The sequence below is a fragment of the Equus caballus genome, chromosome 8 (genome assembly GCF_041296265.1).
Source record: "Equus caballus isolate H_3958 breed thoroughbred chromosome 8, TB-T2T, whole genome shotgun sequence".
NCBI lineage: Eukaryota > Metazoa > Chordata > Mammalia > Perissodactyla > Equidae > Equus > Equus caballus.
In genome coordinates, this window is record NC_091691.1 from 70,892,327 (window position 1) to 70,919,221 (window position 26,895).

Here is a 26,895-nt window from a genome sequence, read left to right on the forward strand (position 1 = left end):
ATGCTTTTCAACTTTGATGTGACCTTGCCTGCACTCACTCTTAGTGAATTACCATCTATCAAATAATCAAACCTATTAAAATGTAATAAGAGCTGACTGAAGAAATGGGGAATGTGCCTTGACAATAGGATATAATTAGTGAGACGCTGTCCTAAATAACACTCTAACAGGAACTCTTGGTCATCTATATGCACTTTGAGAACAATTCTAGCCCAAGTTTTATTGTCTTGAATACTAAAGTACTCACAACCTTTGGTGGGATGAGATGATTCCTGACCAAGGGATCAAGCCATAAAGCATTCCCTTTAAGGATAAACCACATACAGGGGGAAAAAAAAAAAAAACCCAATGAGTTTGTGGCTAAAAAGCAATTAAAGCTTTCAGAGAAGAATTATATAAAAGTCAGGCTAGTAGGAATTGAGAAAATCACAATCTGGAAGAGACTTTAAATACAATGCTCTCATTTCATAGAGGAGTAAATTAAGTCCAGATTGGATAAAGGACTTGCTTTGACTGCAGAGATGGTTAGGCTAAGTGAGATGCCAGATTACAATTACATTTCCCATTGCTTCAGAATACTTTAATCCAGGCAGTAGCCAGGTGTTGGGGACAATGCCTAGATCTAGGGAATTTCGGTGATATTAGCACATCAAAAAAGTAGAATCTGGAATATGTGGAGGAGAATTACTTTTATTAGTTCTAATAAGGATAAAGATGATTCAATACACTTGTCATTAAGTTAAATTTACTGTATATATTTTGTTATAGGTTTGTTTAAGTATGCTTATCAATTATAAAAAACAAATGAACCCTCTCTTCTACTATTGATTTAGATAACATATTTTTTTTGTTTGTTTTTGTGTTTAGGCCAGGACAAAAAATAATTTAGGCATAGGAGATAACCCATTACTAAAATTTGTATACTTTTATGATACTTGTTATCACAACTTGCTGCAATTTTTAATTTAGTGTCCTCCTACTGCCCAAACCTCAAGCATTTGAGAGTAGAGACTCAATTTTGCTCTATTCTGCATTTTTTTGACCTAGGATAGTACTTGGTACACACTAAGGGATTCTATAGGAGAACTGAAATAAGAAAGAACTTGAATGGGAGTGTAGATGGAGTCAAGAAAGCTGGCTCAAAAGCTTGCTGTGTTGCCTCAGATAAATCACTTAATCTCTATGAGCCTTATATGTTCCATTTATAAAAGGAGTAATATATTTTTTTCCAAGGGATAGATCTGAGACAAGTAGGTAGAATCTATAGAGAGGAAAATTTTAGCTCATTGCAAGAAAACACTTTCTAGCAATTAAATCTTCCTAAAAGCTCTCCTTATCTGCTTCCAGAAGCAGAGTACCTAATCACTTGAAGTGACCAAACATAGGTTTCATGAGCATTAGGTGGGAGCATTGGGCATTGAAAAAAGAACCGTAACACTGGAAGAATGGTTAGGGTAAAAGTCCTTTCCAACATGAGCTTTGGTGATGGCCCCTTTGTCCCATGGGATTACTGAGGCTTTAGAAGTCTATGTGCATAGCACAAACACTGAAGCACAGTGGGACTTAGCCCAAGTACAAAATTGTCTCCAAAAGGAGAGCCACTTCATTTCTTTGCATAACATTTTACTCAAATTTTAGGGGCTCACAGTAATAATAACTTTTCTATCTATTTCCTGGGTTTGTTGTAAAGATAAATTTCAACAAGTGTTAAAAAGTAAAAGTACCAAAAGAACACAACATGTATTACTAAAAATATTTCAATGGTATTGTCTCCTTGGATTTTGTTGACTCAGCTGTATTGACTTTCTCTTGCATGTGAGAGTATAACAACTGATTGGGAACCAACAAGTCACCCTCTTTTAAGCCTGATGCATTCCTGATGTATGTTTGGCTGCAGTTGAGACTGGCTTAGAAAAATACTTAATAGTATGCAAATGTAATAATTCTATCTTTTTAATTGTATATTTGCAAGTTTTTCATTCTTTTCAGAGCACAGAGTCTCAGAGCTAGAAAGCACTTCAGTGAATGTATGCAGATTTGTCTCTCATCACTCACCACTTCCCCCACAAACATGTAGTATTCTCCATCTCTAGCCATACTGAACTAACAAATGCTCCACTATGCTGGATCGATCAGCTATTGCCACAAAAATGCTGCATGGCAAACCACCTCAAATGTAGGGACTTGAACCAATTCTTGTTCATGATTTTCTAAGTCTATCTGGTGGCTGGAGCAGATCTGCTTCAGGCTGTGAGTGGGCTGGGCTTTGTTCCAGTCTTTGGTTTGGGTGTAGGTCTGCTCCACATTCTTCCTCATTCTCCTGGGGCCAAGGACTACCTAACTCATGCTCTTCTTTTTGGGTATAGCAAAAACATCCTTATTACCTCATGAGACCTTGGCCCGGAACTAGCAGATTGCCTCATCTGCCTACATTCCATTGACCTAAGCAGTAACACGACCAACCGTACACCACTGGGGAGGAAAATCATCTCCACTATTCACGATTACATTAGCACCACAGTTGGGACCAGGTACACATTCATACATACTTGTAGACTAAAAGAATATTCTAAAAATGAAGGATTTTCCTTTCTACCAAAGCATAATTCTAGCTGAGTATTTTCATGGATATAAGTTTGCTATTTTCCAAAGCAGTCATTTTTGGCTTGAGGATTTTAGTTGTTACAAATACCTTATTAGGTTGAGTGAAATTTAACCTACTCAGACATCTTCCAATTTGGCCTAAAGTTTCCCTAAAAGAAAAAGTGCACTTTCCCTTGGATATGACAGCTCTTTCAAATAATAGAAATAATTTTTCCATTTGAAGTATCCCCAATAGTTTCAACAGTTTTCCCCCCTGTAAGTCCACTATCCCAATGTCCCTGGAAACAAATAACTTTGTTAATATATAGATTTCAAACAGTCTTGATATATCTTATAAATATAGAAAGAGATCACCTACATCCAGTGGCTTGTACATTATCAATATTTCAATTAATGTTGTTAATTTTTAAATAGTTTCATCAAATAGATGAAATAATAAAACACGTTTTGGAAGATATTAATTTGTTTAAGTACAAAGGAAAATAATATAATGAAGACCTGTGTACCCATGACATAAGTTTTCAACTATTAACATTTTCTTGTATTTAATTAGAACTTTTATAAAATATAAACCATTATAATAGAGTTGAAGTCCACTTTGTATCTCTCTCCTTTCCTGTTAAGGGGTAAACACTAGCTTAAATATATCATAAACATTTATCATCTTCTAAGCCAAAACGTAAAACTTTGCATACATCAAATAATCAATCTTCTACAGACCACGTTCTTCACAATTAGATTAGAAAACAATAAAAAAGTAAACAATGTGTGTGTGAAAAGAATGCCTACTCATATTGACTACAGCATTCTATTTAAGTTAAATGTGTTTTCAAATCTGCTACAATTATACTACATTTTGATCCAACGCTCACTGACAGAGGTGCATTAAAATTTCCCACTATATATGATTTTGGATTTATATATTTTTCTGTATAATTCTCTCCATTTGACCTGGATATTATATGCTAGAATTTTTTAATGATTTTGACGATTTTTTTCATTACAGCCTGACACTTTTATATCGTAATAATGTTTTTTGCCATAAAATCTATTTTGTCTGATATTATACAGGTATTCCTGCTTTAGGTTTGGTTACTTTCAGCCTACATTTTTCTAATCATTCTTTGATTTGCCACCTTTCTGTACCTTTATGTATCTTTTAAACCAAACAAATATACGTTAGTTTTGTTTCTTTATTTGTATGACCTCGACAATACTTGCCTATTCTGGAAGAGAGATATCCATTTCCATTTATTTTAGTTCCTGATATGTTTATATTTGTATATTATATTATGTTTTCTTTTTACCCTGTTTTTCCTTCTTTCTCTTATGCTGTATATTTTATTAATAATTCTTTAAAATTTATTCTTCCCTTTCCCCTCTGCTAGTTTTTAAGTTATAGTCTTTAAGACTTCATTTTTTTAGAGCTGTTTCACATTTACAACAAATTAGAGAGTTATATGTTTTATGTCTGGAGTTTAATAGATATGTTTATATATATATATATTATTATTATTTTTTTTGCTTGAAGAAGATTAGCCCTGAGTTAACATCTGTACCAATCTTCCTCCACTTTATGTGTGGGTTGCTGCTACAGCATGGCTAATGAGTGGTGTAGGTCGTCTCCGAGGATCTGAACCCATGAACCCGGGCTGCCAAAGTGTGTTGTGCCGAACTTAACCACTACACCACGGGGCTGGCCTCAATGTATTTATATTTTTAACGTGATTATTTTAAAAGTATGGAGTTAAATAGAATCTATATCCTCCTTCCCAACACATCAAGACTTTGAAATGTTTTAACTCTGATTCCTTTCCTCCTATTTTACTTAAAATTATTGGGTAGTATTTCAGTTCTATGTTTATTTTTATATCCCACAAATTAGTCTCTTCTCCTCCTCTTTCTTGTTTTTGTTTACAAGTTTATAAAATAATGTATTATATTATGATAAAGTTTGGTTATGTCCCCCATTCCAGTAAACGGTCCCCCTAGACTTGGTTCCATGAGCACAGTTGCTAAGTAGATCTTCCTTTTTCCTATTCAATCAAAGTTTTCCAATAAAAATCATCATTGGATTAGGGTCTAAGACAGAGTTTTGTGCACATCTGAAGAAGAGTAATAAACCATTTCATCGATTTTACTGTCTCACTGGCAATATTACACCTACACTTTTATATTAAGACAATTATGGCAATATTGAAATAGTCTGGTTGGCAAAGAGTCACATTTTCCTGCCAATTCTTGTCTTATTTAATTCCTGATTGCTATTGCAAATTAGTTCTTCTTCTGTTCGAATAGTTAAACTCATCTTGCATTTTGTGATAAAGGTATTTGAGGGTAAAGCTCAAACTGGCCTCAGAGACTGGAGACATCTAAGAAAATCACCTACCTGACCAGCAGTGTCCAAGATGTCCAGATAAGCTGGCTCATTGTCGATCCTAACCTGGGTCTTGTAAGCATCTTCTGAAAAAACACAAGACAAAGTTTACATTTAAATAGATCCAAGTGAAAATGTATGATTTATTTTTAGATTTCATAACAAAGAAGAATTTCTAAATAGGTTACTAATTAAGAGAATCAGAGAATCTACTTAAAGTACGTTGGTTGAGAAGGATGTACCCCAGGGATTATAGAAACAGTAGTTTCTGCTTAAAATGAAGTCAGGTGGATTTCTTCTTCAGAAGAATTTCACGATTTGAGGTGCCGTAGTCACGCTACCTAGAGAACAAGCTGTGGAACAAATGTATCCATTCTTTCCTAATCATGCACTGCACTGCCTCCTAACTTCATACTCAATGGTGAAAGACTAAAAGCTTTTCCTCTATGATCAGGAACAAGACTAGGCTGCCTGCTTTAACCACTAGTATTTAACATAGTACTGGAAGTTCTAGCCAGAACAAAAAGGCAAAAAAAGGAATAAAAGGCACCCAAGTTGGAAAAGAAGGCATAAAATTCTCTGCTTGCAGACGACATAATTTTATATGCAGAAAACTCTAAAGAGTCTTCAAGGAAACTGAAAAACTGTTAGAACTGCTAAATAAATTCAGCAAAGTTGTAGGATATGAAATCAACACAGAAAAATCAGTTATGTTTCTATACACTAACAAGGAGCAATCTGAAAAGAAATTGAGAAAACGATTCCATTTACAATAGCATCAAAAAGAATCAAATACATTGGAATTAATGTAGCCAAGGAGGTGAAGACTTGTATAGTGAAAACTAAGAAATGTTTTGGTTGTGTACTTCTTGCTAGCTTGTACAAATTCTTTATATATTCTGGATTTTAGACACTTATAGATATATAATTTGCAAATATTTTCTCCTGTAGGTTATCTTTTTACTTTATTAATAATGGCCTTTGATGAATGAAAGTTTTTCATGTTTTTGAAGTCCCATTTATCTAATTTTTCTTTTGTTGTTCTTGCTTTTAGGGTCATATCTAAGCATCTATTGCCAAATTCAAGGTTATGAATATTTAATCCTGTGTTTTCTTCTAAGAGTTTTATAATTCTACTTTTGTTCTTTAGGTCATCAATCCATTTTCAGTTAATATTTTTATATGTTGTTTGGTAAGGGTATAAATTCATTCTTTTGCATACGATTCTCCTATTATCCTTTTTATTTCTGTGACATTGGTAGTCCTCAACTTTAATTTTAGGTTTTAGTTATTTGAGTAAATTCTTTTTCTTAGTAAATCTAGTTAAAGGTTTGTCAATTTTGTTCATCTTTTTGAAGAAGAAACTCTTTGTGTCATTGATTTTCTCAACTGATTTTAATTATCTATTTTATTTACCTGTCTTCTAATCTTTACTATCTCCTTCCTTCTATTAGTTTTGGGTTTAATGTGTTCTTCTTTTTCTAGTTCTTTAAAGTTTAAAGTTAGGTGGTTAATTTGGGATCTTTCTTCTTTGTAAAGAAGCATCTACAGTTATAAATTTCCCTTTTAGCACTGCTTTTGCGTCACCTCATAAGTTTTGGAATGTTGTGTTTTCATGTTCATTAATCTCTAGATATTTTCTAACTTACTTTCTGATGTTTTTCTTTCACCCATTTGTTGTTTAATTTCCACATATTCATAAGTCTTTCAATTTTCCTTTTCCTTTTTATTTCTAGTTTCATTCCATTGTGATTGGAAAAGATTCTTTGCATGACTTCAATCTTTGTTCTGACATACACTTAGAAAATCAAGGAATGCTTCCTGGAAGAAGTAGCACCTAAACTGAGCAGAAGTTAGAAGAAAGAGAAGTAAGAGAGAGAAAGAAAAATTGAAAGCCAGAATCCCAGATGTTATAAAGAGGATGGAACAGAAGAGAAACTTAGATAATTCCAGTGTGGCTAAATCCTAGAACTTAGGAAAGAGAATGTTGGTAGATAAAATTTGAGAATTTAAATTTGCTTATAAATATTAAGTGGACTCATATTTTTGAGTGATGCCTCTGAAGTCAGACTGCTTGAGTTTGAACCCTGGCTCTACCACTACCAGCTGTCTAAGTTTAGGAAAATCACATGATCTCTCTAAAATGTATGTTACTCAATTGAAAAAGTTATGATGATATTATTTGTAGTTACCTCATGGAGTTGTTCAAAGAGTTCAACGAGATAATGTATGGAAGGCAACCAGTACAATATCCTAGATGTAGTAAACATTTAATAAGGGTTAAGTATAGTTATTGTTTTTAAGAAATTTGGACTCTATTATGCGACCATCATCAGATGTGCATTTTGGAATGCTTACTCTGGCTGAAATATCGTGAATGAATTTTAAGGTAGAAAGCCAGAAAGATTAGGTAGATAGTTGGTAATCTAGGTGAGAAATGATGGAGACCTATAACATGATAGTGGCAATAGCATTGGAGGAAAGCTGACAGATTTGCAAGATGTTTAGAAAGTTGAACCTATAGCACTTGGAGACATATAAGGTGGAAGGAGCAGGACGCAAGAGAAGCTCTCAGATTTCTGGCATTGGCAGATGGGCAGATAGTTATGACATTTCCTGAGAGAGGGAAGAAAGGAGGAGGACCGCAAGCTCAATTTGGGAAATGTTGACTCTGCGGTGTCTATGTGTCATTCAAGTGAAAACAGTGAATTTCTGGTTCTGAAGCTCTGGGGAGAGATCTGAGAGCTTTATTTCATTACATCAATTTTGTTTTACTCACCATTTATATTATAAATAAAGAGCAAACTGAACCACTACTAAAAGCATTTAGAACAGAATTGAATTTGGGCACAATTCAATAATTATTCATGCTGTTGATTGTGAAGTACAAATAAACAAATGAATTATTTTCAAAATTAAGACAGTAGTAATGCTCAACCACAGGAGGCACTTTTTCAATGCATAGTACTGAGCACCTCCTCAAAATTGGATTTTTGCTAGCTTCTGGAGATATAAAGACACACACACACACAACCATGGTCTCTACTCTCAAGAAACTTGTACCTTCATAGTGGAAGACACATATATATGCAATGAGATGTTAAGATTCAAAAATTTATAGGGAAGATAGCCTACCTTCGAGGAAATTCATTCCTTATGACTGTACTCCAGAAAGATGAACTTGTGGGAAGTATAAATCACAGGGAAGTCAATCTAGTGTGGTTTTAGCAACTACCAGCCATTCTATACCATTCAGTGTATGAACAACACAAGTTTCTATTTTCCATTCCACTGTTCTTTGTGATTTCACTAACCTTCCTCTCACAAAAAGAGAAATCTTGTGGAATTACTTGTAATCTTTTTTTGAAGATGCATAAGATCGTTTTTCGATTTCATAGGGAAATAACAATAGTTACTCTGAAAAGGGCACTGTGACCCAAGGATCACACGTGAGTCTTTCAGATTTCATGTTTGTTTATTTAAACACAAAGACCACAAAAAAGAGCCTGCTGAGGCCAGGAGCATGCTGAGTAACCCAGAGGAGAACTGCTCTGCGTGATTATCTGAGCCCTAGATAAACCCATCACATGAAACGTATATCAAATAAAAGCTTCTCTTGGGATCAGAAAACCCTTTCAAAGAGACTTGATATGAATTGGCTGGAAATTAAGCCAGGCCTTCTATCCAATTTCTTTCTCTCTTTTAAAAAGTATCTATCAGAGTACACATGCCAGTGATGTGAATCTAGGTCACTTGCCTGGCCTCCATAGAAACTAATCCTTTTCATTTCCTCCCAATAAACAATCTTCCCATCTGTTGCCATCCATCCACTCCCTTTGAGACCTCCCATGCAGAAATGCAGTGACAGAAATACTCTCTTGAATGCATATAAACAACTCGCCGAATTTCAATCATCTGCCTATAGACCTAACCCTGAAGTGAGCTCATTTATCTTCCCGAGCAAGAGACCAAATGTGCACAAAGCTTTATAACACAGAAATGGTAGCAACTGCCTGCTATATTGTTTGCACAAGAAAACACAATGGAGTAACATTGTTGGAGGTATCTACCACCTCAAAATCCATTTGAAAATACTGTTTGATTTGAGACTATTGCTTCTCTTAAAATGTGTCCTCTTCACTCTCCATCTTCAGCAGAATTTTACAGGAAGAAATCACCAAAGGCCTGTGTTAAAGCCTCAAATCCATCACTAAATATTGAGTTATGATTGGCCAGCCACCTAACCTTACTTGTAAGATGGAGATAATAGTACATGCTAGCCAGTGCATAAGAGTTTTATAAGGATCAACAAAAATGGCATATATGATGTCCTATAAAAAAAAGAAACCAAAATTCAAACTCAAGGCATGCTATGTCGTAACTTTTTAAAAATATTGCTTCAAATTAAGCATGAAATTATATTAAAACTAAATCACTTCTGCAATTTATATTTACCCATGTGGGAACAGCTTTTTCCCAACAAGTAAGTCCCAGAGAGTTTAGCAGGATATATTTGCAATAATCATGAAAAAATAAAGCTTTTAATTAACTTAAAAACTTTAAGGTGTTCTGGATAATTTGCCCAAAATAATCCATTTAATTTCTTTACAGGACAAACATGTATTTAAATACCTTTAAAATATTTTGGTTGTAACTATGAAATTGGGATAGTTTAAAACCACAATTTGAAACTGAGAGAAAATATTAGAAGGTTATTGTTGAATTTTCCCTAAATGACTTGTAAAAAATCTTATGATACTTGAATAATTATATGATTTACCCAAATATCAGACATGTATAATTGATATTGTTGCAAAGATATATTTCTATAACTCTGAGCTATTACACATTTCTAGGACATTAATCACTGACCCATTAAGAAAAAGATAATAAAAAATATAAAGCTATTTGAATAATGTATCTATAAGAACTTTCTCAAAGAATTACTTAAATAAATCCTCCTAATCGTATATATGTGTGTGTGTGTGTGTGTACAAAGCAGAAGCATCCTGGAACACGTTGTACTGGACACTTTCTTTTGAACAAGAAGTTAAATCATGGCTGAATCAGGACTGACACAAATCTAATGTATCAATATATTTATCAATAATGATGTCAATACTTATTTGAGTGTGTAATCTGTGCTACACCTTCTGATAGGCACAGAGTCTACAATGTTGAAAAAGACGTAGTTGATTTCTACCCACATAGAGTTCATAGTCTTGGTGGAATACATAAAAATGAATGGCAATTACACTGTATTTTAATGAGTGCTACATTAGAAGCACATACATTTTGAAAGGTGCTTATTTGGGAAGACAGAAGATGCTCAGAGGAACTGAAGTAGAGCTGAAGTCAGCCCTCAAAGGAAGCAGGTGGAAAATAAGATTTAGAAAGAGGGAGGCTGAGAGATGCCAGGAAAAAAGAGAAAGAGAGTTACATGTGTTCTCATAGAACCTCTCCTCTTGAACCTAAACATTCTGTGAAATCTTATACATGTTTGTTGGATTTATATACTAATTGGGTAGGGAAAAGCTTTTGAAAACTGACTGAATTTAGCTTCTAAGATGACTCAGGATGAAAAAGAACACCGTTCCCTGCCATAGAAATAACAGCTGAAGAAAGAGGTGCCATTAGAAAATAAGTCCTGGAAATTCATAGGAGTTATAAGGAAGAGTTTAGATTTTTTTTTTTTTTTTTTTTTTTTTTTGCCATGCTGTAAAATTGAGAGTGAGTCAAATTTTTTTAGGTCTGTGAGAGGTAAGGTCTCTTGATGATATTTGAGTTATACAGCAATTGCAATCTTTCCCCTACACATACAAGCAGATCCTTGTAGGGTAGGCCATACCAACCAGCATCTCTCTGCCACCACCAGGGAGAAGCCAAATGTTGCTGGATGTCTGATCCCATGGTGGCCAACTGTATGCATTCTGAAGGGTCTGCAGGTAGATTTTTCAGTGAATGACTCTGCCTGGCCTTGCAGGAGGTCTTGTCACACACATTAGACCCAATGAGTTGTCACAAGCTGGAGTGCTTCCTTTGGAACCTCAGGAAACCATCTGGAGGTTTTCACTTGCAGAGGACCACTACTGGAAGATGACATTCCCAACTATGGCTTCCCAGAGCAAGGACAAGCTGACGGAGCTTTTGATAGGAAATATTAGTCATCTTCTAGTGATAGACCTGCAGCCTGGGCAAGAGGTTGTTGAGACAGCAGACAAACCAATGCTCTTCCCCAAAGCTGTCATCTACAGAAAATGTTTCAGGACATCCTTTCAATGTCAGTGCCCTATAACCCTTACTTTTCAGCCCAAGAAGATGGAGGGATCCACAGGAAACCTGATCCCCTGGCTCTCTTCTGTCAAATAGAGAGGAGAGGCAACAAGACTAGGCCACGGGCACTGATGTGGAATGTCTCAAGACCCTTGTTTCTGCCTTACTTGATTGTTGCTCTTGGGTGAGGAGGAAAAGAAGCAGATGTTCTCTACTTCCCAGATTCTTCAGCAGAGAAAGATGGCATCACTTGTTCTACTTTTCTTGCCCCCATTCACCACGCCCATGGTGGAAGTCTTTATGATGATCCTAAGGGCGTGATCTGTGCAATAGTTGCCTTCCAGAGGTTTTATAAGATAGAATGAGTTTAAATACAGATGATCTCTTCACAGAAATCAAAAGAGCTTTTACGTTCAGGGCAATCATGGGAGTCTCAGAGTCCTACTGGTTCTTCACCCTCACCTGATGGACACCTCCAGAAGGGCTCCAAGGGACCTCTGGATCCCAAAGATACAATATGAGAATGTCTAGTAGCAGAGGTTTAATTTATACCAAGATTACTGTTTCTGGGAAGATGGAATATACTTTTCCATGTGCCTCCTGCTATATACAGCATAAAACCATGAGCATTATATACAAAACAAGCATAAGAAGATTCTGAAAGGAGGAGAGAAAGAGGCAGACTGGCTAGGAACTTCAGGACCCAAGTGGTGATTTCTTTGGGTTTTCTTTTTGCCTCATATATCTCACACTTGGAACTGAATAAAATGACAGCTTAAAAACCCAAGTACGTGCAAAAAAAACACATACAGGACTTACATGCTAAAAACTACATGACACTAATGAAAGAAATTAAAGATCTAAATAAATGCAGAGGCATAAGATTTTCATGGTAAAGATGTTGATTCTTCCCAAATTGATGTAAAGATTTAACACAATTCCTATCAAAATCCCAGAATGTATTTTTGTCTGTGTGTATGGATACGAGCACAATTACTTTAAAACTTTTATGAGGACGGAAGGAACTAGAATAGCTAAAACAATTTTGAAAAAGAAAAATAAAGTGAAAAGAACCAGTTTACTTGATTTCCACACTTATTCTATAGCTGTAGTAATCAAGACTATGTGGTATTGACAGAGGTATAAACATATAGATCAATGGAATAGAACAGAGAATCCAGAAATAAACTCACACAAATATAACTGACTACATTTTGACAAAAGTGAAAAAGCAATTCAATGGAAGAAAGATAGCCTTTTCAACATAATGGAGTGGGAAAAATTAACATCCATAGGGGGTTAAAAAGACCCTCCAGGGAAGTCTTATACAAAAATTAGTCTAAAATCGATCACATACGTAAATGTGAAATGTAAAACTCTACAACTTTTAGAAAAAACATAAGAAAAATCTTCAAGATCTAGTGCTAGGCAAAAAGTTGTTGTATTTGACACAAAAACTCAGTCCATAAAAAGACAAATTTATAAATTGGATTTCATCAAAATAAAAAAAAATGATTTTACTCAATAAAGACCCCATTAAAAGGATGAAAAGACAAGCTAGAGTGGGAGAAAATATTTACAAACCACATATCTGACAAAGGACTAGTATTTAGTGCACATAAAGAACTCTCAAAACTCAACAATAACAAGAAACAAATAAACAAGCAATCCAACTAGAAAGAGCAAAAGTCATGAAGAGACATTTTACCATATAGGATTATAGATGACAGATAAGTGCATAAAAATGTGTGTAACATTATTATCTTTAGGTAAATGCAAATTAAAACCACAACACCCTATCACTACATACCTATCAGAAGGGCTAAACTAAAAAGATAGTGACAACTCTTTTTTTTTCCAAAGATTTTATTTTTTTCCCCCAAAGCCCCCCAGTACATAGTTGTATATTCTTCGTTGTGGATCCTTCTAGTTGTGGCATGTGGGACGCTGCCTCAGCGTGGCCTGATGAGCAGTGCCATGTCCGCACCCAGGATTCGAACCAACGAAACACTGGGCCGCCTGCAGCGGAGCTCGCGAACTTAACCACTCGGCCACGGGGCCAGCCCCAAAGATAGTGACAACTCTTAATGCTAGTAAGAATATGGAAAAATTGGGTCACTCACACATTGCTGGTGGCGGTGTAAAATGGTACTGCTACTCTTGAAAACAATTTAGAAGTTTCTTTATATATATCCTGCATGTAATATATAAAGCAGTATTTGCACTCCTGGGTATTTATTGCAGAGAAATGAAGATTTATGTCACACAAAAACAAATTGAAAAAAGTTTCCAAGTTGTTTATAGTAGCTTTATTCAAAATGGCTAAAAATGGGAAATATCCTAAATATCCTTCAATAGGTGAATGGTTATGCAATCTGTCATACAATCATATCATGGAATATGACTTAGCAATAAAATAAGGAATGGCATGTTGAAACATGCTACAGCCTAGATAACTCTCCATAGAATTATGCTAATTGAAACCAACCAATCCCAAAAGACTTGCATACTGTATGATTTCAATTATATAATATTCTTCAAATCACAAAATTATGGATATGAATAAATTAGTGGTTGCTAGACATTATGAAGGGAGGGGAGTATGCAATTAAAAGGCAACAGGAAGGATCCTTGTCGGTACGGAAATGATCTGTATCTTGATTGTATCAATATCCATATCCTGGTTGTGACACCGTACTATAGTTTGCAAGATGTTGCCACTGAGAGTACTCGATAAAGGAACATGGGATCTCTCTGTATTATTTCTTACAATTGCATGGGAACCTACAATTATCTCAAAATAAAAAGTTAATTAGAAATTTCAATGTTCACTTATATTTAAAAATATCCAAAGCTTCAAAAAAGAAGAATCTTAGCAAACTCTAGGCTTAGAAGGCAGCTTGCTTTATCTAATACTAAGTATCTAAACAAAACTTAAAGCAAACGTGATTAATGGAGAAATGCTAAAACCCGTCCCTCAGAAATTGGACACAAGAGAAGAATACTCATTAGTAATACTTTCATTCACTTTGTCCTGGTGGTTCTAATGAGTTCAGTTAGGCAAAAATATGATGTGAAAAACAGCTTAGAAAGGGAAAAATGTCACTATTTATGGAAAATATCTTTTGGGTATGTAGAAAATTTCCAAAATTATATAGATAAATTACAAGATTAAATTAATGAATTTAACGAGTTTTCTGGCAGTAAAGTCAATACAGAAAGATCAATTTTATTTCTATATGTGAGCAACACAGATAGAAAATGAAATGATTTAATGGTATAACATCAAAAAATATCAAACATCAAAAATACCAAATTTCAAAGAATAAATCTTTCAAAAGTTTTGCAAGCCTTCTCCTAAGAAAGCTGTAAGATGTTATGAGAAAAATTAAAGAGGATATAAGTAAGTGGAAGTGTATACCATGTTTACAGATGGGAAGATTCAATATGTCAACAATGCCAATTTTCCTCTAATTGATCTACAAATGTATACCAAACCAATGTGGGGGAAGGATGGAGATTCACCAAATGATTCTAAATTAATAGGTAAATAAAAAAGGCAAAGAATGGTTAAGACAATCTCAAAAAAGAACAATAAACTTTACCATATATCAAGACATTGTTAATCTACAGCAACTAAGACAATGTGATATTGGCACATGGATAGAAAATTGGCAGAATAGAGAGCCCACACATTAATGAATACTTTTTTCTTTTCCCTTTAAGGAAGATTAGCCCTGAACTAACATCTGCTGCCAATCCTCCTCCTTTTGCTGAGGAAGACTGGCCCTGAGCTAACATCTGAGCAAATCTTCCTCTACTTTATTTGTGGGACACCTGCCACAGCATGGCTTGATAAGTCGTGACTGAGTCCACAGCGGGCATCCGAACCAGTGAATCCTGGGCCTATGAAGCGGAGAGTATGAACTTAACCACTATGCCACGGGACCAACCTGTAATGAATCCTTTTTTCAGGTGACAGAATTGGCATTTCACAGTAATAGGAAAAAGAAAATATTTTCAATAAGTAGTCCTATCAGTCACAAACAAATACTGAACTTAATGGAACTTAACTGCTATCTTAAAATATACACAGAAATAAATTATAGATGGGTTGTACATATAAATATGCAAAGCAAAACAATAAAGCTTCCAGGAGGTACTGTCGGAGAACACCTTCATAGCTTTGAGTGATAAGATTTCTTAAAAAATTAATATAAACACACTAACTACAGAGTGAAAGATTGACAACTTGGAATACATTTAGTAAAATTGAGACTACCTTAAAACAAAAAATTTGGTTCACCAAACGCACTTCTCAAAGAGAAGGAAAATGCAAGCCATAGTGTGGAATAAAGTACACGTAGTAACAAAAGACTTGTATCCACAATATGTAAAGAATTCCTACAAGTTAATCAGAGAGAGGCAACCTTCTCCAATGAAAAGTAGGCAGGAGATCAAGGGCTTTTGTGTGCTTGTGTGTTTGTGAGGGAGATTGGCCCTGAGCTAACCTCTGTTACCAATCTTCCTCTTTTTGCTTGAGGAAGATTGTCACTGAACTAACATCTGTGCCAATCTTCCTCTATTTTATGTGGGGCATCAGCACAGTGTCACTTGATGAACAGTGCTAGGTCTGGTCTCAGGAGCTGAACCTATGAACCCTGGGCCACCAAAGCAGAGCATGAGAACCTAACTACTAAGCCACCAGGCTGGTGTCACAGTTTTTTTTTTTAAGTAATAACATTTATTACTGTCATTTATTGAGCTTGAAACTGTACAAGCATGGTAAAAAATATGTATATTTTTTACATTAATTGTGTCATCTAATTCTCGTAAAAACCATATGAAGGAAAAATTCTCACCTCCATTTACAGATCAGAAATTAAAAGTCAGAGAAGTTACATAATTTGCCCAATTTCACAACTTATAAAAACAGGGTTTAGGCCTGCCTGAATCCAAAGTCTTAATCGCCATGGTATTGTAGAGGAAATTTCATTCACTTGTTATCCATTTATGAAAGGTTTATTTAGTTTCTAATATGTTTGAAAATATTGCTGGGGACTAGAGATATAAAGATCAATAAGATGTGACCTTTATCATTAAATGAGGGCACAACGAGAGCCATACAATAAGTCCACTTGAAGATGGAGGTTGGTGAACGGGTAAAGACTTCGTAGAAGAGGTGACACTTCAGGTATCCTAAGAGTTATCTCACTGAGGGAACTGGGGAAGGGTGACAAGGAAGGAGTCTCCCAGGTAGGGGGAGCAGTATCAAAAAAGTATGGAGTCTTTTGCCTTCTCTTCCTTCCCTTGAGGTTAGGAGGCAGTGATAGTGGCATCAGGGATTGAGGAGGTGATGGGGTAAAACATATGGAATGCTTTACAAATATCCATGTCATTCCTGCACAGGGGACATGCTAATCTTCTCTATATTGTTCCAATTTTAGTATCTGTGCTGCTGAAGTGAGCACAAGAGATTGAGTTTTTATAAAGAGGTCACTCAAACAACTGATAAATAAATTTAAAGCTGCACAACCACATTAATAATCAGTAAAAAACAAATTAAAATTATAATATGATGCAAATGCTCTCCAATCAGAATGGCAAATTTAAAAAACTGACCCTCAAATAGTGGGGAATAGCTTGTGGCGATAGGAGAACTTTCATATACTACAAATGGAGTATAAAATGATGCAACCAGTTTAGAAAACTGTTTGGGACAATTTACTAAAGCTGATCACGCACATAACCTATGTGCCAGATTGAATTATTGCTCCAAGTTCTTCTCTGTACAGATATATATATATACTCCCTCGCCATAGATTTCTAGTGGGGGGAGAGTACTTCCTTGTTCTTTGATTTTAGGCTTGACCATGAGACTGACTTTGGCCAATGGAATGCTAACGGATCTCATGTAAGCAGAGGCATGAAGTGGGACTTGTGCTCTGCTCTTTGAGTCTTTCATCACTATGAGAAGAATATGCCCTGAGACGCCAGCTGGTTTCAGAAGCAAGATAGATATCAGTTTGAAGAAAAGACATCCCAAGTAATCTACAGGTCTGTGAGGGACAAATAAATGTTATTTTTTACCAGATTTTTGGCAATTAGTTATAAGGAATTTCACTCATCAGGAATATATGCACGCATACAGTTTCGTGCATACATGTGCACAAAAGGCACGAATGAAAATATGCATATCAGCATTATTCAAACTACCCCTAAACTAGAAACAACCAAGAGTTGATATACAAATAAACTCTAGTGTTCTCATACAGTGGATTATTTTTGCTATGAAATTTAGAAAACTAGAGCACACTAAAACATGGTTGAATCTTAGCAATATAATGTTGAGTGAAAGCAGGTAGACACAGAAGAATGCACATAGTATGTTCCATTCATAAAAAATTCAAAAGTAAACGTCCGAACTAAGCTATATTTATTGGAAAATCCTTTCTTAACCAGAACGGAGATTATTTGGATGTTTACTTTGTGATAAGTCATTGTTTTGTATACTTTTCTATATTTGTATTATACTTTACTTTTTAAAAACATTTTAAAAAGGGAATGTTTTAAATAACTCAAATGTCAGAAAAAGGAGAAAATGCTCAGTTCCAGTTCTCTAATTGTTTGTATTTTTTACAGTAGCACAATGTTTGCACAAAATTAGTCCGTGACTTAAGTAATTTTTTTCCAGTGATTTTCTCTTTCTTCGTCTAGTCTATATCAATTTTATCTCACATAATGACAACTTCTACATATTTAATCTTCATGTTGAATAAAATCTGGCAATCTTGATGAATACAGGTTATAGAGACGGAAAACAGAATGATACTAAAAGACCTTTCTGTCCAAAATATCTTTCTTATTGGCGTGGCGTGATGCCCCAAATTCTACCCTTTCTGCTTCATTCTTTCTAGTTGAGATAAGCCATTTTATTTCCAGGAACTCTCTATTAAAATGCAATAAAACTACAGGAGAGGTAAAATATTAAGCTATTATCAAGCACAAACACCTTACTCTGAGATTACTTTTGCACAAAATTAGCTGTCATGAGAGGAAGCAGAAAGCAGGGCCTGAGGGGATGATGTGCAGGGATGATACAAAGGGAGTGAAGAGGAGGGAAAACCCTGCTGACAGCTGTGGGTGCAGAGACTGGGGGAGTACCCGAGAAACAAAGGACATGCAGGAGGCATGTGGGCACCTGAGAACCAGAAAGGACCCCAGGTTTGGGAGCAGCCTGCTGCAGAGCAATGTATGCATGGAAGGAAACGGCTCATCCCTCCTCCTTCTCAAAACTGATGAAAAAAGGAAGTTGTTTTGTGTCCCAAGCGTGCTGAGTATGGTGTTTCCACAACTGAACTCTATGTTGGTACATATACCAAAGATTAATCTGACATAGAGAAATACGATGTTCAGAATTCTTGGCTTGCCTTTTGTGACATCAGTCTTTCCTTGTCAGTCTCTCTAGGAATAAGGGCTGCAAAAATGAAACTTACTCTATGGATGGAGGAAGAACGGGGTATTTTTAGGACAATGGACTAGCGTAGTACTTCACAAACTTTTCTGTACATGCAAATCTCCTGGGGATCTTGTTAAAGCGCACAGTCTATTTCAGTAGGTTGGGGGCTGGGATTCTGTATTTCTAATAAGCTACCAGGTCACACCCATGCTATCGGACCTATAGCAGTACTGTCCAACAGGAATATCATACTAGCCACATATGCAGCTTAAATTTTCTGCTAGCCACATTAAAACAGTAAAAAGAAATAGATAAAGTTCATTTTAATATATTTTTTAACTAAATTTATCTAAAATATCATTGAATCTGTAAGCGACTTAGGAAAATATTAATGAGATATCTTACGTTCTTTTGTTTTATACTAAGTTTTTGAAAGCTACTGTGTATTTTGCACTTATAGTACCTCTCAATTTTGTCACATGCACCACAGCCCCATGTGGCTCAGGGCTATTGTATTGGCCAAGGCACATCTAGAGAGAGGATAAATTGTTGCAAGACAGTATATCTCCATAGACTGAAAATACAAATATAGAATATTCTTTCACTGTCGTTGATGGCCTTTTTGATTAAAGAAGACCAAATATGAGCTTAAAATATAAAGGAATGGCATCCTTAATTATTTTTTAAACTCTTGTTTATTATTGAGGTAGTATTTCATAGGTTATTTCCTGTATTAGTCAAGCTTCTTGAGAGTAGCAGAACCAATATTTAATAAAATACTAATTAAACCTTTAAATTACATCTTAAGATGTAAGATTTTATTTACTTATTTGTTTGCAGTACGGAATTGTTTCACATAATTACGGAGGCTGAGAAGTTCCAAGATCTGAGGTCAGCAAGCTGGAGAGCCAGTGTAACTGACGATGTAAGTTACAGTTCAAGGGCAGGAGAGGACGGATGTCCCAGCTCAATCAGTCAGGCAGGCAAAGTTCTCTCTTACTCAGCCTCTTTATTGGATTTAGGTTCTCAACTGATTGGATGAGGATTACCCACATTAGGAAGGGCAATCAACTTCACTCAGTACTATTCAAATGTTAATCTCATCCAGAAACACTCTCAAAGACTCTCCAGAATAACATTCCACCAAATATCTGAGCACTCCTCAGCCTAATCAAGTTGACACATAAAATTACTGATCTTGCTTCCCTTTGAAGCCTTCTTCTACTTGCCCAGTGAGGAACTTTATGCCCCATCCTGTACTTCCAAAACACCTTGCATACAGTCCCATTAAAGCACTTTAAACATTCTGTTCTCAATATTGTTCTTAGTCTTAGCCATTCGGAAGCATCCAGCATGCCTTATTCATCTTTGTATATGCATTTTCTAGCATTCTGACAGGCACATAGTAAGTGGCCAATAAATTCAGTTTCCCTTCTTCTTTCATTGTGTCTGGCACTCTGCTTGATTTTTTTCAGATGTGCTAGCTTATTTAATTTGCATGACACAGTGTGTATATATCAATACGCTCAATTTAAATATGAAAAAAGAGAGAGAGGCATTAAATTTTATAAAGCTCATAAAGCCAGTAGGAGCTGGTTGGGAGACTAAACTAGATCTGTTAGACCCCAAAACCTATTCTTTTTTGCTACACTGGTTGCTTTTCAAAGATTAATCAAATGAGTAAAGAGATTTACTTTGAAGTTTAGATGCTACTTCTAGATGAATTGAATGAATACATAACTCTCAAATCTGCTCCAAGATTAAATTAATATTTAGATGTAAATAATAGAGAGTTGAATCTTTCATGAAATCACATTTAGTAAAAGACAGGAAAAGGCAGTGTAGTGGACAATTGCTAACTTTGTAGCCACTCAACTTCTTTAAGCCCTACATCCCATGACTGAGGGAGAAGCAACAACTCACTTTCCCAGGCTTCTTTACAACAAAGTTACAAGCATGTGACCTAAGCTGTGCCAAGCAGATATATCCAATCAAATCCTTGATTCAAATGTGAGCCATATGAGGATGTCTGTGCCCTGGGTATTTGAATTTCTGGAGGAATTATAAAGCATAGCAAACACCACTCCAATGCACAGTGGCAGCAATGGCAGCTTCATTGCTCGATTGGTGCAACCACAGTACTATAATTTACGCCTGATTCAGGATGCATATCCTCAGAATTCACTTTTCTGTATCCACTGGAGGTTATGTGAGTGATGTATGCCTAAGTTCTTTCCAATTTTGGGCATCTTCAAATCATCCTAGAGAAGTGACTGCCCACACCTCTTTAAAGAGGACAGGAGCTTGACCACCCACTAGGCCAGCTCTTCTAGTGACAAGGATTTTTTCCCAGAGCTAGCACTAATCCCTTCTCCTTCTTATGGGCATGATTTAGTTTTTTCTTCTCTTGTCCACAGCAGCAGTTCTCATTTATAGTCTATGTGTCACTTTCCAACATCTGGTCTCCATTTACCTTTCCACCACGCAGTGGGAAAAGCCTGGTGTTTTAGCCAGAAGACAAGGGCATGCAACTGCTGATTGATTTTTATAGTACATAATTTACACTTCAGTTTTTCTCTCCCTTCTTGGGCACCAAATGTAGAAGATATTTGCCAAGTCTGGAGGCTGTGTAACTGGCACGTTTTCCCCCCTACTTGGTTAGGTGCTGTTGCGAGGTACTTATAGATGTGACTCTTTTTCCTGCCTCTTCTTCTCCCTTCCCTCTTATTTTCAATGTTATGGTTGAATTTTGGAGAAAAGGAATGTTTGAGAAGAAAAACAAAAACAAAAACTGACCTGGAATTATCACCTATCTCAAAGTTCACTTTGTTCCATACTTTTATATCAGACATAAAAGTGGTGATGTTCAGACATAACAGCTGGTGATGTTAACCTTGTATCCTACATGAGGCATCAGGGATTTCGTTTACTCATTCAAAAAATAGTGTGAGCACCTTGTACATATCTTCTTCTGGGGAATAACGTGAACAAAACAGATACCATCACTGCCCTCATATTTTTTTAACCTAAAGGTAGAGAACCTAAAATAATAAAAGATGATAAATACTCAGGTGCATTTTTATTAAATCAAGGTGTTCCCACCAACTTTTGTAAAACAGTCAGTGATTCCAAGAGACATTCAACTAATGAGGATGAAGAGATGCTAACAACAGCTGGGATTTAAAACTGACAGGTCATTGATAAAGGAGAAGGACAAGGAGGAGAAAAGAGAGGAGAAGGAGGAGAAAAAGAAGGAGGAAGAGGAGGAGAAAGCAGAGGAAGAAGAATTTCAGTGAAAAACAATTGAAACTTAATTGTTCCCCAAATCTTCCAAAGCGAAGTACAAGAAAGCCTGCAATAAGGCTCCTGACACTTTCACCGCAATAAACTTTCCAAACTGACTTTCACTTTGTGCTGTGCATCCTATATTCTAAGCACACTGGACTGTTTTGTGTTGCCTTAATAAACCATGGGACCAAAAGCTTCCATGTCTCTATTTTTACTAGGAAATGCCTTCTTCTACATGTCTATCATGGAAAATGCTAATCAAGCTTTAAGGCCCAGTCCAAATATTATCTCCTCTGTAAGGATTTGTAAGGATGTGACTTACCTCTCCTTTTCTTGTCTAATATATCTCTTTTCAACAACTCCAAATCAATTTTCCACACCTCTATAAGAAGACTTAAACTTCTGTTTATGCTATGATTTTTCCATAGGCACTGAACAATAAGAAGAAAATAATATTCTTCACTACTTTGATCAGTTCACATTAATCTGAAATTCAAAATGCACGTTCACATTTTTTAAAAACGCAAATGCTAAGGACCATATAGGCTATATATAGCACAGACTGCAGAGGGCCCCCATTCCCTTAAACTCCGTGTAAAAGAAATCACCTGGGGTTATAAAAAGCAAAGGCCCTGGGTAGTGAGGCAAGGGAGAGAACAAGTAATGCACTTATGTATGAATGTGCATGTCCCATCCACTTGCAGCTAGAAGAAGTATTGGGTATTCTTGGGGCAGTAGAGGGCATGTCCACTGGAGAGATAAGGTCAAGCCACCCAAGTTGACAAGTTAAGGAGGAGTTCCAAAAACAGAGAGGGCCAAGATCATCATAAAGTGATTTAGGACTAGAAATTGGATGAGAAACAGTACTTGGCCCAGGGACATTGGGGATTTTATCAGAAGAGTTGAAGGTTTCAATCTCACTTTAGAGAAGTCAAGATCTGCAAAAGATACAAAAGACAATGTATCCAGAAAGAAGGGGAGAAAAAGGGTGATGAATGGCCAAAACATCAGAATTTCTTGGCTTCTTATCCTCTTTTAGTAGGAGAATTGTATGAGAATCAGAAGATAAAACTAACATTTGTAAAGAGAGAATAAACTAAGATATGTGATTAGATTTTAAAGGAGTAAATAGCTACGCCAATGGAGTGAAACCTGCTTTTTCAGATTAATGACATTTTAGACTTCTAAAAATGCATGAATGGCATTTTGAACCATCACTGTGCTGGGAAATGGGCTTCAGAGAGGTGTTTGACTTGTAATTTCAGTTGATAAAATGGATAAGTATAAACTCAGGACAAAGACGACTGGAGGGATTAGTAAATGTTTGAATTACTCTATCAACCGCAATAAATGGTAGATTGTTTCAGGATGTAGGAAGTTTTCTAGCTGTTTTCTATATACCTTGTCTATTGTTACAACATGTTTTTCCATTTTATTAATGGTTTTAATGAAGGTACAGAATAATACATGTTCATATGGGAAGGCGGCTAAAAATACAGAATAGTGAATAATTAAATAACACAATTGGTATGCAAAAGGTCATTGACAGGGTTGAAAAATGGACTGCTTATAATAAGACAACAGTTACTGGAGATCAATGTAATTTTCTGAGGCTGCTTTTTGTCCCTTCCCTAATGCCTATGGACAGGATGAGGAGATTTGGATTCAATACACTAGTTACGATAAAATATCTGAAAATTTTTCTATTGATAAGGATGCCAATATGAGTCAACAAAGTAAGATATTTATAAAAACCAGGCAAGGTCTCTTGAGTTGTTGCAGGTTGGGATTGGGAATGTGGAACTATCTACATTTATTTAGAACAAGCAGTTGAGAACCTACCATATTCCCTCCTGGTCAGGCTGTAAGCAAAATATTACATTCATTGCAATGGGATACCACTCTGAGCGAGATACTGATAGGCTGTGATGTACACAGGGAGGAACAAGACGGGTATCTGAATTTGAGGCCTGACTTTAGAAGAGATGATGAAGAAATGGAGGATGCTCAGCCTGGAGAGGAGAAAGGTCACACAGTGAATGTTTAATATCTTCAAATATTCTAAGTGGTTTCATGTGGACAAGAATTAGACATTTTTTTGTGTGGCTGTAAGGGAGGAAGAGGAAGACGAATAATTAAATTGTTTAGTTAAAGGACAGGGAAAAATATTTTAGCTCAACATAAGAAAAATATATATCTACTCAAGGAACTAACAAAAGATAAGATGGGTTTCCTTGAAAGACAGTGGACGCAGGCAAGCATGTGTTGTAGTAGAGGAGACGCGGTAAAGAGGATTCAAACATAAGATGGTGGTTAGCCTGGATATCTGTAAGATTTCTTCCACCTTATTAAGTGGAGATCAGAGAAACAGAATTGAGGAAGATAATTTTAAAGAGAATTTAGAATAAAAATTAAATGAGAAATAGTGTTTAGTCCATCAGGGCATTTGAGATTTTTTTCTGGGGACTTAAAAGTTTAATTTCTCTTCTTTGAAACTTTATTTTCTTTGTTTTCTCTTTTTCTTACATCCTCTAACTAATACTTTTTTAGCCTTTTCTCGAAGGGCCATTCATGAGTTAACAAGGATTAAGCACTTATAAAAAGTTCTGTTTTAGGTATGGCAAAATTAAGAGAATTAAGAATCCAGCCTCTCCTGCTGATATGTATGCACGTGTGTTCGTGTGTAAAATAAGATGGAAATTTCAGAATTTAGGAGGTAGAAAAAAATTCAAAGGTATTCCTCCACATCAAAGGTAATTTTAAAATACCCAGATATGACTGACACAGTATCACCTTCTGCCTGAAGGTGACTTCTTCAAGGAGCAGACGATAGAAAGAATTCGCTTTACCCTCCAGCTGAGCCCTTGCAAGGACTAGTGCATCACCGAGCCAGTGGAGGAGGGAGTATTCTGAGCCATTCTATTTCTTTACTTGGCGTAGATATTGTGATCCATTTTAAGATCTGTAGTAGGCAGAATAATGCTCCCCTGCCAAGATATATGTCAATCTCCAGAACCTATCAATATATTACATCACATGGCAACGGTGTATTAAGGTTGCAAATAGATTTAACATTGCTAATCTACTGACCTCAGAATAGACAGGTTATCCAGCTCTTCCCAATGTAATCACAAGGGCCTTTAAAGAGGAAGAGGGGGCCAAAGAAGGGAGTCAGAGAATGATGCAGGGCTGGAGAGATGCTATGCCGCTGGCTTTGAAGATGGAGGAGGAGAGCCACAAGCCAAGGAATGTAGGCAATCTCTAGGAGCTGGAAAATGTGAGGAAACAGATTCTCCCCAGAGCTTCCAGAAGGGAATGCAGCCCTGCTGATGCTTTGATCTTAGCCCAGTGAGACCTGTGTCACAACTCTGACCTCTAGAAATCTACTAAAACACACTTGTATTGTTCTAAGCCACTGTGTTTATGGTGATTTGTTATGGCAGAAATAGAAAACTAGTGCAACATCCAGTCCTAATGTCCTTTAGCTTTATTCGGGAGACAAAGGGACATATCAAAACTAGCGAAGAAATAGGATTTCACTTCAAGGCAGTTTTACAAAAGAGATTTGCTAATGTTAATTTTCTTCTCTCACTTGCGTATATGTAACATCTTTTTGAGTGAAAACACAAGGATTTTGGTATACCTTGTTTAAGAACAATAATCAGAGCTTGTTTGTTTAATCCCCTCAGAAGGAAATTTCTTATATTAACAAGTCTCATACAGGTATTTTTCCCCCAGCAAAAATTCACTGAATCCAAATGAATTTCTTCAGTGCTAATCACATCTGCTTCTTGACTTCCATTTAACTGACCCTGGGGCCAATGTCTTTAATAATTTGAAAGGAAGGAATTTACAATTCTTTCAGGGCCTCTTCTGCTCAACCAGCTAGTAAATTGATGATTTGAGATTCAAACCTTTGTCTTTCTGATGTCAGAGCTTTAATCCTCTCCTCTCTATCATTCTCAATTTTGTTCCCATCAGTGATATATGCACAAACACACATTGATGTTGTTCCCGTGGACTTAACAAGATTTTGAAGAACGGGCATTACGGTCTAGAATAGTGTGTCTTAATCCCTACTTTGAAAAGAAAAAAAACATCTCATTCTCCCTCCCCTCAAGATAGTCAGTATGATCTCATTCTGTGGCAACAGGTCTTTTCTTTGTCTACCTCTTCTGTACCCCATTCATCAGATCAGGAGAAGGGGCTGGGTATGACCTATATTGCTTTTTTCCTAAGGTAGCTCTTCATCAGTCGAGATGACTATTTTGGTTAGTCTTGAGAACTTTTCTGCTTAAAACACTGTGTCTCTGTGAAAAGAGCTTTCATTTCATGATACTATTTATAAATCCACCTTTAAGGGTAGAGGACCCTGAAGAATGGGACTATAATAAAAAGATTCAGCTATTAAGGAGTTTCCCATTCCTGTTCCTTGGCCTGAAGCAACACGCCTATCTCGGGGAGGCCCACACTTGGCAGGTCAGTTCTCGGTGCCCTGCCTAGAGGAAATTTAGCTCATTCAGAACTGCAGTTAGAGATGTCTTATGGAAACATGACCCCCAATACTTGGAGTGTGATACATTATGGTATTTCCAGTATCTCAAGGGGTGCTATAACCATTTTAAAAATAATTCAAAAGCTTTTTGTTTTTATTGTTAGCATGAACCATGTAGCAGGACTTTCCAGTAAGCGGATTTAAATCTACTAGGAGACCTCAGATGCCCCCAGTGTGCCCTGTGCTTTCTGGGAAGACCAATGAGTCCATTGTGCTGACTCTAGGCTTTGCTCCTACACTCATCTTCCCTCAGGAATGCCCTTGTTCCACCTGTGCTTCACACTCATCCTCCAGGACTTGGGCTAGGTACTTCCTCCTTTTTCATGAGACCATTCACTA

The 26,895-nt window shown here is 36.2% G+C and overlaps 1 protein-coding gene and 1 non-coding gene across 3 annotated transcripts in view; both read right to left on the reverse strand.

The window, feature by feature from the left end:
- RIT2 (Ras like without CAAX 2) overlaps positions 1–26,895 on the reverse strand; it is a 347,266-nt gene that overhangs the window by 217,443 nt on the left and 102,928 nt on the right. For both annotated transcript variants that reach the window (XM_001497798.5, XM_070275631.1), the window contains exon 3: positions 4,994–5,067. In XM_001497798.5, the coding sequence (XP_001497848.1) occupies positions 4,994–5,067 (74 nt within the window). The remainder of the gene's footprint in view (positions 1–4,993; positions 5,068–26,895) is intronic.
- On the reverse strand, positions 16,619–16,725 carry LOC111774847 (U6 spliceosomal RNA). Its single transcript, XR_002810150.1, has one exon. It is a non-coding gene; the product is annotated as a U6 spliceosomal RNA (small nuclear RNA).